General features: G+C 46.4%; 4 protein-coding genes across 4 annotated transcripts; 3 read left to right on the top strand and 1 right to left on the bottom strand.

Annotated features, from left to right (window-relative positions):
- Nucleotides 1-408: 408 nt before the first annotated feature.
- N7477_008737 (ADP-ribosylation factor family protein) lies at nucleotides 409-1241 on the top strand (the record flags this gene model as incomplete). The annotated part of the gene is made up of 5 exons (XM_056970400.1): nucleotides 409-483; nucleotides 577-615; nucleotides 692-775; nucleotides 836-1159; nucleotides 1215-1241. 5 exons carry the CDS (start codon nucleotides 409-411, stop codon nucleotides 1239-1241), a joined length of 549 nt encoding a protein of 182 aa, XP_056820432.1.
- A 1002-nt stretch (nucleotides 1242-2243) lies between these two features.
- N7477_008736 (Alcohol dehydrogenase superfamily zinc-type) lies at nucleotides 2244-3380 on the top strand (the record flags this gene model as incomplete). Its single annotated transcript, XM_056970399.1, has 6 exons — nucleotides 2244-2271; nucleotides 2441-2521; nucleotides 2595-2688; nucleotides 2751-2801; nucleotides 2866-3143; nucleotides 3196-3380. The coding sequence occupies 6 exons, from the start codon at nucleotides 2244-2246 to the stop codon at nucleotides 3378-3380; spliced, it is 717 nt and encodes a 238-aa protein (XP_056820431.1).
- A 4476-nt stretch (nucleotides 3381-7856) lies between these two features.
- N7477_008735 (major facilitator superfamily domain-containing protein) lies at nucleotides 7857-8468 on the bottom strand (the record flags this gene model as incomplete). The annotated part of the gene is made up of 2 exons (XM_056970398.1): nucleotides 7857-8089; nucleotides 8303-8468. The coding sequence occupies 2 exons, from the start codon at nucleotides 8466-8468 to the stop codon at nucleotides 7857-7859; spliced, it is 399 nt and encodes a 132-aa protein (XP_056820430.1).
- A 2883-nt stretch (nucleotides 8469-11351) lies between these two features.
- On the top strand, nucleotides 11352-11747 carry N7477_008734 (KR domain-containing protein; the record flags this gene model as incomplete). Its single annotated transcript, XM_056970397.1, has 1 exon — nucleotides 11352-11747. One exon carries the CDS (start codon nucleotides 11352-11354, stop codon nucleotides 11745-11747), a length of 396 nt encoding a protein of 131 aa, XP_056820429.1.
- Nucleotides 11748-12309: the final 562 nt, after the last annotated feature.

Genomic DNA, 12309 nt, shown 5'->3' with positions numbered 1-12309 from the left:
CGCCGGGTCAACGTGGATGCGCTTCGATCTAAAGAGAATGCAATGCAGGCTCTTGGTTTCTGTTTGCGCACGCAGAGCCGTAAGTGACAGTGGTAGGAAGACCGGTGTCAATGGGAAGAGGCCAAAGAAAGCAACGGGGAGCGAGATCCCCATCGACTCCCCGATTGACCGCCCACACGCACAGGCCGATCGCTCCAATGCGGTTGCCACCATCCTTTCAACTCCCCTCACTTCTCTCTCTTCTGCTCTGATTGTACCATAATCATTCCGTCCTTTGATTGACTGTTTCTACGGAGTGACCCTCCTTAATTCACTCCCGACATACCGTTGCGACTCACCCTCGGACCCTGTCATATCCGCGAACCAACCCAGGTGAATTCAACTCAAACCTCGTCACTACACACAACCATGGGAGGGTCATTATCGCGTCTGTGGTCTTTGGTCTGGACCAAAAAGGAGATTCGAATCCTCATCCTGGGTCTCGTACGTACAGCTCGTTCCGATTACTCAATCAGCGCGGCGAGAAATACCCGCGGACAGCGCAGGACCTAAACACTGATTACATTCTTCTCCCAGGATAATGCTGGAAAGACCACTCTTTTGTACAGACTCAAGGTACGACGCCACTCCCAATCGCATACGGCGTTTCAGGCGCGTTGGCAGATTCGATGCTAACAGCTCCTGTCTACAGATCGGCGAAGTCGTTACCACCATTCCTACCATCGGTTTCAACGTCGAGTCAGTCACATATCGGAACCTGAACTTCAATGTTTGGGTACGTCGTGTTGTTATCAGAGGAATATCGTTTGGTAGTCACTGACAACAGTATCTTTAGGATCTCGGTGGCCAAACATCCATTCGCCCCTACTGGCGTTGTTACTACGCCAACACCGCAGCCGTCGTCTTCGTTATCGACTCTACAGATATCGAGCGGCTGGGGACCGCGGCAGATGAACTGTCGGCCATGCTCAATGAGGATGAACTTCGCGATGCGGCTTTGCTGGTGTTTGCTAACAAGCAAGACCAGCCTGGTGCCAAGGGGGCGGGTGAAATCTCCGAGGCATTGAAATTGGGAGAGCTGCGGGACCGGAACTGGAGTATCGTTGCCTGTTCCGCCATTGATGGCAAGGGTATCAATGAGGGCATGGATTGGCTAGTGGTTCGTCTCTCCGAGTATGCTTCTGATTATTATTTACTGACCGTTTCACTTGTAGCAAACCATCCAGTCGGAGAGCGCATGAAGAATATCTATGTCGTACGATAGATTTTGATCTTTGATATACCTTGACCCCCCAGGTTACTCGCGCGACTCGGGGTCATCCTGCTGCATTCGGGGTGCTATGCCGCTTCTTTCTCTTCGGCTCTGCTGAGACCGGCGGAGTCCTTGTCTTATATTGCTACATGGTTAGGGTGTACTTTGCGGGTGTTATGATAATACTGTAATGGACTGCTGTGAGGGTTGACTACTGAAATCGAGATGAAAGTCCTCCTTGGTTTTGTGGGCTCGATGTCTAGCTCCAGATTGCGTAGTATAGGCACCTTTCTATTGGTTTGTTACCCTATTCTTTAGAGATTGACAAATCGTTACTTTCCCTATCTTCTAAGCAATCGAGATAAGCGGGATGCCTTTCACCCCCGCACTTGCGATCCGACGCCAAATCTCCATTATCTAGTGGCTGGTCTCTGATTTTGTTTGACTAGATCTTTCTCTTTCTTACTTTCAGAGCCAATCAAGACATTGAAATCCCAGTTCGTGAATCTAACAAGACAGTATGGCCACTCCGTCCACGCAGATTGCAGCCGTTGTTCCACCTTCATGCTCGTCTGCCACATCTATAGTGGCGATTAGCAGCACCCATCCTGTACCTGAGCCCGGAGATGATGACATCTTGATTAAGCTCGAGTATTCTGGCGTGTGCCATTCCGATCTGCATAGTATAATGGGAGATACGCCGATGAAGACCGACGTGGCTGGTCACGAGGGAGTGGGAACGGTGATTAAAGGCAAGAAAACATTGATTTGAACCATCGATATCAAATTCAAGGTCATTACTAATCTTTCCATCTTTTATAGTTGGATCTGGCATCGATGATAAGCTGTGGATGGGCCAGAGAGTTGGAATCAGGTAAGAGCTAACGGCATCATCTGCATTCGGCTCTGGCGGACTGACGAAAATTCAATTCATTAGATGGCTGTACAGCTCCTGTCTCGAGTGCGAGATATGTGCCATAAATCACACTGCATGTCCCAATCAGAGAAACGCCGGCGCGGTGTGTCATTATCTCCCATTACTTTGCGGAGCATTCTATACTTTATATGGACCCATCTAACCTTTCACTTTTGAGAACTTAGAATGTCCCGGGTACTTTCCAGCGTAAGCTTACTTTTTTTGAGAATGTGGGATCTATTTAATTATTCGTTAATGGCCAAACGTTCCAGAGTACATTGTCAGCCCGGCTATTCATGTCACCAAAATTCCCTCCGAATTGTCTCCTGATACAGCTGCTCCCCTTCTTTGTGGTATGTTTGTGAGAATCTGTCAAAATGTGCTCCCTGTCCGAATCATGAAAGTCGAATGGCTAAGTTTTCACAGCCGGGATCGCTATGTATTCTTCGATCATGAAGACCAGTTCCAGGCCCGGTGACTGGCTTGTTATTGTTGGCGCAGGTGGAGGCCTGGGACATATGTGCGGCCACATCTTTCCAAACCGGGGTTTTGCATCCCTTTGCTAATGTTCAATGTGACTAGGGGCGTACAGATTGCTGTCAAAAAAGGGCTACGGGTTCTTGCAATTGATAAGTATGCTCCCTTGCGGCAGTACTCACATCATTTCCTATAATAGAAGAAAGTTGACACTCTGTAGGGGTGAGAAGAAGAGGCAATTATGCGTCTCTCTCGGTGCTACGGAGTTTTTGGACTTCTCCGAGGTGGATGTTGTAGAGGCTGTCAAGGCGTCTACTTCCGGGCTCGGCGCACACGCTGTTATCTGTACTGCCAACGGTGAACGCGCATATGAGCAAAGTATGCAAATGCTTCGTCCTCTGGGAACCCTGGTTTGTGTTGGAATTCCCAATGTTCCGTTCCGGTTGCCAGCTTCCCCATTCGACATGATTGTCAAAGGTGAAAATCGCACCCGTTTCGGTTCACAGTAGCATTCGAGTATGTTCTGGCGCTGATTCCTTTGAGCTAACAGGGCTGAAAATTGTCGGAAATTCTGCGGGTACTGCGAGGGAAATGGATGAATTGTTGGCAATGGCGGTGGCGGGTGATGTCAAGGCGCACATAGAGTGCTATGAGCTGAGCGATCTTCTTGATGTCTTAGGGCGTCTCGAACGCTCCGAGATCGAAGGACGAGTCGTTCTCAGAATTCCTGAGTGAGCAGTCACGCAAGTCTTGATGGTGTCAAGATCCAAGAGTCATTCATCTTCCGGCAATGCCTATGCCAGGGTTCACTCGGGAAAGTAGGACAATGACCCATCACCAGCATACCTTTCCATGGATATTTAAAGAATGAAAAAAACTACTTCGATAACGAAAATGAAGTTTTCGATCCTAGTCTGAATTTACAGGGATGGGAAGCGTGAGACCAAAAAACGAAATTATAAAAATGGTTCCAGAGGGGGTCGAACCCTCGACTTTGGCGTTATTAGCACCACACTCTAACCAACTGAGTTATGGAACCTTGTTGATGAGGCAATTTTTTGGATATATGAGCTAGAGCCGCAAGGAATCAGTAATTCTGCAATCAACAGCGCGAACAAGCTCATGCATAATTATGCGTGAAGATAGTTGGTCAATGGGCTTCAAGCTTCTGGATATGACTTCGGCTTTATCGAGTGGGTTCGCTGTTTAAATTCAACCGTCTGCCGGGCAACGGAAGGCTGGAAGGCTGAGACTAATCCAAAGTAAATCCTGCAGCCGGAGATATATACCTGCCATTATCCGGGATCTTGGCGGCATTCGAAATCCACTGCCGAACATGAATATAAGACATATGAACATGCCAACTGGAATAATCTGAATATGTAGACATGAGCTCTATTATATTCACACCACCACCCAGAACATTAAATAGAAGAAACCGAGACCAACCTTGGAATTGTAGCCACAAGTCAGTCCCAGGAACCGTCGAAAATGCGTGCAAATGAAAAAGCAGCACCTCCAATCCATACCCGAGCATTTACTCAAATAACTAAATGAGTAGTATACGAAAAATTTGTATGCCAAATAGGCTGCCGAACGCAGGACTCATGGGTCATCGGGAGCCTTTGAGGGGCGATGTCTCCCGTATTTTTTTGAGATGGAAAAAATCGCTCGAAGCCTGGGTTGGCATTAAGAATCGAGAACAACCGTGCTTTGCTGTGCCTAGCCCCCGTATCACATATAACCCGAAATTTCTGCATAAGTGTCATATCTGGGAGGAATTTGGAGCCCCAAAAAAATTGGGTAAGTTAGTGAAAAAAGCAAAAACAAAAAGAAACGTGGTTCCAGAGGGGGTCGAACCCTCGACTTTGGCGTTATTAGCACCACACTCTAACCAACTGAGTTATGGAACCGTTTGGTTCACATTGCCAAATTATGGATTAAGAGGGACTTGAAACCGCAACTACGTCAGCATCTCTCATATATGGCCTTGGCAGCCGCTAGCGTCGTTTTATATTGGACCCCCGTACTATATGGCTCTGACAGCATCTGTAGATTCAATATTCAAAACATGCGCGAAGAATGATTGATCGTAAGAACAAGATAGTGTATCTTGCGTATGATGCATAATCTTCAATTAAATAAATTAAATTCGTGGTTGAGAATTAAGTGACCATTTTGGATCTAGGGCATCATGATGCCCGCCCTATCTAAGCGTGTTCCGATATGATCCACAAAATCCAAATATGACATAACAAACGGGTTCCATAACTCAGTTGGTTAGAGTGTGGTGCTAATAACGCCAAAGTCGAGGGTTCGACCCCCTCTGGAACCATCTTTATCATCAGATATAATCATATCTGATGATCTTTTTTGTTTTGGTTGATCTCCACGGTGTATGAGGTCGAATTTTTGTCTAGTTCAATGGCATTAACCCATGGCCCGCGGCCAAGATTTCTATCATGCTTGATTGGATGAGCTACGGTGTTGTGCTTGCTTCCTAACATGCTGGGACTAATAAATTAGTCCACTCTGGATTTGGTGAGACCGAAATCAGAATCGGCGATAAAGTCTGTGCGATGAACTTGGTGCGAACGGAATAAGAGCTATACTGTCAATCAACTGAAAGTCTTACATCCCCAAGAATCTTCTGACCTATGCCCACACCATGAATAAGGGCTATCGTTGCCATCGCTCGTGCTTTGTTGTCTGATCATATTGAGCACGAGACTTTCCCTTTGGCCGATGAAAGCAGCTCTTTGGATAGCGCACTCAAGAAAATAAAATTTCATTTTCCCCTGGGTCGCGCAGATCTTTCTTGCGCTCCCATGTCGCACTTTACTTGACATTTCGGTCTCCAGCAATGCTAGATTTTGTATACATAATGACCCAGAATAGGTCTCTTCAGGATATCCATCAACAAGCAAATGAGAATCAATACCAAGATCATTGGGAAATTCACAGATTTTAAGGAAGCTCCTGCGCGTTTTCATATTGCACGCTGTATGAAGCATACGACAGGAGAGCGAAAGAGCGGCTGCATCTCTGTTGGAGTCGAGACTGAAGGAAATTCGATTCGCGAGTACAATTGAAGAATGGCAGTCTTAGTCTCTTGATGAGACGATATCGTTTTTGCTATGCTTCAGGAATTTAGATGGAATTGTAAGTCACAGGGTCCTACCGCCGAAGGGTCCAGGAGATGCTAAGTAGTCTCAGGCAATTTGTCGCCTGGAATCGAGTTTGGCGCCTAGAAGCTACCCGATCTCGGGACAACAAGAAAGGTGGTTTCGCTAGAGACGGAGGCATCGCTTAACCCAATGATTGAAGAACCAAGATCAGCAAAAAGCAGATTGACGGGGTAAACTTCACGAGAACCCACGATCCAGGCTCTCCCGGGTAGTTTGAATGCGTGTAAAGAACAAGATAGGCTAGGAGGCTCGCAACGATTACTTGTAAGAAAAGTAGAAAAGTTAGACTGGGTCTTCCTCGTTGATTTTCGTCCACAACTATGGGAAGGGTCGAGCTCCTAGGCATTGTTGTGCGAAAAAAGTTTTCAAAATGTAAAGGGGGAAACAAAAGAATAGAAGCTTGAGAAATGGGGGCTGAAATTTAGCAAAGTTCCCTTCTGCTCGTGCTAGCACTTGAGCTTCGTTCCAAGTCCTGAAACATAGGGAGTTCCTTTGCCTGAGAGAATCGCATTAGTCATCGGCTATCCATCCTCTCGGTAAAAGGCTAGCCTCACGATTAGAGGGAAAATAGATTTTGTGAATAGATCCATTAACCGGAAATAGATATAATAAAGTTACTATTGGAATGATGTCCGCAGTATGGCAACATCATCCATGATTAACTTGAATTGTGAACTCGTGATATGTTTTTAATGTCATAATTGCGAGCAAAGCTCTTGTTGACAAGGAGCTAATATGGCTGTTGGAGAATCAGAACACTTTCTAGCGATAGGGGTTTCAAAATCGTGACATCTCTTGGTTTTCTCTTTCAAATTAGGACATAGTTCTCCAGGGGTCTCTTCTTCCAAATTAGCCTGAAGCTTTTAACATCACACGTTCTCTCTCTTCCACATCAACGCCACGGCCAACAGCTGCGTTACAGAAAATGCCCCAGTCAGCTTCATTTGCGCGCTGTAAGCCATTGCATAGACTTCACGCATGTGGAGTTGAACATCTGAAGGGAAGGTATGATCGCATTGGTTGTTTGCAAAAGAGCGGCCAGCTCCTGAGGTTGCAGACTAGACGACAATCGGCTCTGAATGTAATGGTGGAGAATGGTGGTCGAGGCTGCGACTCTTGCGACACCACCCAAGGATCTTAATTGGATCCCAATGCTGAGAGCAATGTTTTGATCCTTCGGATCCACCACAAGTGATGTCGCCATGTAGAACGCGGACAAAGATAGACCTGTCCCAAGCCCGGCTAAAACTAGGTATCCGAATTTGACCTAGCCAAAGATCTGGCGTAGAAGCAATTTCTGAAAAGGGAAACAGACCGGCGATCTGGCAGGCTATACCAAATAGCGCTATGTAACAAAAAGGAATCTTAGCCCGACCTGACAACAGAGAGCAGGCTATAATGCCGACCTGACAGCTAAGCGCAAACGACAATAGTTTGACGCCGGCGCCGATCGGTGAACTCCCATTCACTGTTTGGAATCGCTGTGGTATCATGATCACACAGACGGTTAAAGGTAGTCCGGTTGTAAAGAATCCTCTAAATAACACTCATTAGCTTGTTCAACTTATTACAAAGTTCTTGAAGCAGAATAGGAATACTCACAGAGCAATACCCATGTAGATGCGATTGTGGGTCAATCGCCATGGAAATACCGGGCTAATTGTTTGGCACTGCCGAGAAATGAACCATTCCCATCCAACAAATGCAAGCCAGAAAACTCCCGAGATCACAAGAAAACTGATGACCAGACAAGAGTCCCACGCATATTGAGAATTTCCTTCCTGAAGAGCAGCGATGATAAACGAACAGGCAGTCAAAATGATGAATTCACCCATCAGGTCTAGCTGACGAAAACAAGACTTGGTATTCTGCCAAATTCGATATGATCTTGACCCGCTAGTTGGCGGTTCAGATCCATGAGGGAAGTGGGATGGAAGAACGAGAAAAATGACAAGCCAAGCAAAAGAACCTGCTGGAAGACTGCCATCATGGTCAGGCTGGGCAAATATGAGGTAGAGTGGTCTTACTTGTACAAGAACACCCATCGCCATTTTCCACTGTTGGAAATGGCACCTCCAAACAAGGGCCCGAGGACAAGGCCAAGTGATATGACACCGCCAGCAATCGTGGTGGTCAGCTTGTATTGCTCAGGGGGAACGATGCGGATGAAAGAGAAGCATGCCAAAGTGTATACACCAGCACCACCAATTCCTTGAAAGGCGCGACTGATGACTCTGCGATACATGGATCTTAAATCTGTCATGATAGGCAGGAAGAATATCAGTCAACTTACAGTTGATTAAGAGTCTGCGCTCCACCACATCCACCTGAGAATGCCGTGAAAACGAACAAGGAACTGAGGAGGGCATTTTAACACCGAAGACGTTGCCCAAATTGGACCAGATGACGATGAAACCTAGAGGTAATATAAATTAGTCGGAGACAAACTGTGTTGAGGCTGAGTCAGACAACCTGTATATGTTAAGAGGTAGGAGGTGATAATCCAGCTGCTTTGTTCAAAGTTTTGAAGGTCATCGACGATGGTTACCAGCGACGTGCTCACAATTGTCGCCTCAATGCCCGTAAGGAAGAGAGCCAATCCGAGACTGAAAACAACTGCGGAATTAACGGACATGGACTACTGCTTGGACTTGATTTGAGGAATGTCTACCCTATCATTCCAAGTTACCGACGAACTCCATACAATGCACCGCTCCACTCAGTAGACGAACTCGATTCAGATTCAACCACGCTCGAACACTTTTCGGCGACGTGCGACATCTTTAAGAAGGAGAAGCTCTGAACTTTTTGATGCCTCAAGGCCCTTAACTGAATGGAAAGAAGAAGAGTGACGATTTGGACGTGCAGAGAGAACTCCGGATATCTTCTACCCACAGGAACCTGGCTGAGCGTATCGGCACCTAAAATACTATTGTGCAATGATGCCAAGCCTTTGATGCTTTTCGTAATCTTTCTTCAAGCCCCATGAAAACTTTTTGACTGACGCTGCAAGGGGAATGAATACGACTCCCCGAACCAGCTACGCGGGCTCACGGTTCCCGTAGACTTGCATGGCAATGACGAGCATCACATGAAGGCAACTTTCCTCAGGCAGATAACATATATAACAAGCCGGTATCTTGCATCTTCGATGCTCTTGGAGCATCTTCGCGCCGAAGATAAGAGCCGGCCAGGATACCGGCCCTCTTAGATTATCGATCACATTTGCCACGTAAACGAACTGCATTATTTATTGGTTAGTACGCCAAAGAACGGGCCTTTCTCCTGCATTGCATAGACATCCCATTAGGGCTGCATGATGCGAGGCTGATAATTATGACCGATCTCGTGACCGTCAGCTACGTGCTGTAGATGAGCCGGGAGTCCTAACACACCCGGAGAGACAGACTGACGTATATTCTTTCCAAATGAGTCGCGTCCTTTCACGCGAGTATGTGAAAAGCAGCAAAAGAGTATAAGAAAGTAGCGTTCGCAGTTGTTGTTACACCGAGAAAGTAAGTTGCTTTTCAGCTCTACTTTTCAGCCACCACACAACGCTTTGACCTCCGGGGATAAGCAGAGTCATCACCTTACAGCCCAAGGAAGAGAGATGCCAAGGGGGTCTAAACACTAGATTACACTCGGCTTTTCAGCAACCCTAGAGGTGTCGTCGCTGCAGACCATCCGCTTATTTTCACTGTATCAATTCTAAACAGCTACTTGAATACCCGTGGAAAGTCAAGCCATGGACGCATGTTTAGTAACATTGAAATAACTACTTGAATTTTTCTGTACGTATTGGAAAATTTGATATAACTATCTCATTCTCCTCAAGTGTTCGCTACTCAAGGTTTTTACGAATATTTAGTCAATGGCGCCGAGGCCGATAGTCTACCTCTGCTCCAACATATATTTCAACTCCTGCGTCATCCTCCGAGACTATAAAAGACGTAGCTTTATTGGTAAAAGTCGGCTATTTGCCTAGGGTCAAAGAACTGTTGAGAATTTGGATTTTGCATTAAAGAGTCCCGCTCTGGTGGTTTTGAATACCTGTTTAAAATGTTATCGGATGTCATGCAACACACTTCAACTCAAATTATAACTTATGAATACCTGCTGCGAATGTGAACAAGCATCACAAAGTGTACCTTCAAACCTGATACCTTCAAGTTGTTGTTGGTGAGATACTAGCTTTATTTTACTGTCTCTACCACGACTTTCGAGCTTGGCGGTGAATTTGGCATTCATGTTGACTGAAAGTAGTCGTCTTATGGTCACGCCTTGGTCCCTTATTAAGTAATGGCATTGCTGAGTGAGAGAATACGGAGATCAAAAGCTAGTCTCTGGTCAATGGCACTTTCAATCTTCGGAAAGTCTAGGCGCTGGCTAAACTTGAAAGACCATTAGACCATCAAACCTTCTCCCCAATCACTCGAACTGAAAATATAGAATCGAGATGATCCAGAAGAGCTAGGCTTGTGAAGACGCAATTCAGACCACATGGAGACACTGCATAGAGGTCTCAATTTTGGGCCTACAGGTCACTCACAAGTTAGTGGTTGTATTTTGGAGTCTTTTGGAAAAGTTGGATGCCCAAATTTCCGCGAAAGAGGATGAATCTCAAAGTAGGGGCAATTCGGTACTGTGATAAGATTGCTAAGGACATACGGTTTAGCACAGATGATCGTGAAAAGTGTAACGTCTCCACTCAGACATGAAATTTCGGGAGTCGCAAGTTATCAACATATAACTTGAGACTCATGATAATCTAATTATGATGTTGGTTGGTTGGCGTACCCCAGGAGTGACTTTAAAAACTTGGCTGCCTGAACACCATACATCAGTTTGAACTTCGAGATAATTAGGTCACGATTTCTTGAAATGTAAAGAAAATTGAAATGGTAATTCGTCGCTGGAAAAAGGACAAAATGCTTTTCTGAGTGCCATGGGAGAGGCTAAATGCCATAGAAGAATGTCTATTGGGATATGGCCTCAAGGCTGCAGGCATTGTCTGGCCTGTCGCTGTAGGCGACCGCATCATGCTCATGGGGCAGTCTTTGTTGTAAACAAGAGAACTTCTGTCTGAAAGTACCAATAAAGAGATCCCAGCCGGCTTACAATTGTCAGACCCGGCTACTTAATCATCCTTGCCCGTTTGCCACGTCGATCTAAACTTACTTCGACTTGCGGAGCAAGTGCAGACATTGGCAGATGATAAAGATTACCCAAAGGTTTTGTGAGTTACTCTGAAGGCGATATGTGCAGCCTCATCCGGCCAGTCAAGGCTCCAACTCCGATGGAAACCTTGACTAACTCGGTCAATGCACAACGTGCCCCCCCCTGGGCTCGTCACCACGTGAATCCTACACGAAGTGCGGGTACAAGCAATCAGCACCCGAAATCATTCGAAAATAGCCGGTTTAAATACCGCGCCGATATCGCTCAGGGTTGAAACACTAATCCTGATGACCTTAGCTATCTATCACACAATATTTGTGACTATGGCTTCAGCCGCACAATGGAGGAGCATGGAGCGTCCGTGAATGGTGACAGCCTTCTTCTCAGTGTCATCGAGTGCCTGACCAATCCATCAAGCCGATCAAGCCAGCACAAAAACTCCTCTGGATATTTTGTTCAGCACAGCCCGGAGACAGGACTGCCAATCCGCGCCACCGAGCGTGGTGCCGTAAGGGAAGTCGGCTACGTAGCCGAGCACCAGCTCACTAGACAGAGCCAGTGCCAACGCATACGGTATAAGAGTCTTGAGGCGATAGAGCTAGCCATGCAATCAACAGACAGCAAGTCAAAGCTCACCGCTCCAAACAGCTCCTGCATCGGGACCGGCACTAGCGCGTACCTGAGCAACCCCGCAAATCCTCTCTGTGGAAAACCCCCGAATTTAGGTGTTACATAAAAGTGGAGATAATCAGACTTCGCTTCGAGTAATATCCGGAAGCTCTTCATCATTGCAGCTAAAGAAATGACCCCGCACTATTGAGCAAGCCTAACCCCACTCATCTTGTTGCTGTCCAGATCGAGAAAGCGGCGGAAGAAGTATTGCAGACTCTAGCCTCATTGACTGACCTGAGAATAAATCACCTTCTGGCGATTGAGACATGAAACCGGTGAAGGGACATGCAGGGCTAGTTCCGGTGTGTTTGAGATACTTGGGGATAGAGAGCATGCCGCCAAGGGAATGCTGGATTTCTAGTGGCGCGCAACGAGCCCGACGGACGATTGTTGGGATAAGAATTTGTTATGAGGGGAACTGTTATTGCCACGCGAGACTTTTAGTGATCAGTGTGCATGGTGAGCTATCTGTGTCTTTTCTTATTCTGCTCCCCTCCGAAGTCGCATATGCTTATCAATTTAGCCACAAACTTTGATTCGATGGAGCTATACCTGGTGGTCTAATTGTTTCAAACCCATCCGTCTTGAGTGTTGTACATGGGTAAATAGGTAAGTATCCCGAGGTA

The sequence above is a fragment of the Penicillium maclennaniae genome (genome assembly GCF_028827695.1).
Source record: "Penicillium maclennaniae strain IBT 15551 chromosome Unknown utg000007l:1.0-4884863.0:1.0-4888362.0, whole genome shotgun sequence".
Classification (NCBI taxonomy): domain Eukaryota; kingdom Fungi; phylum Ascomycota; class Eurotiomycetes; order Eurotiales; family Aspergillaceae; genus Penicillium; species Penicillium maclennaniae.
This window is presented reverse-complemented; position numbering and strand designations above follow the sequence as displayed.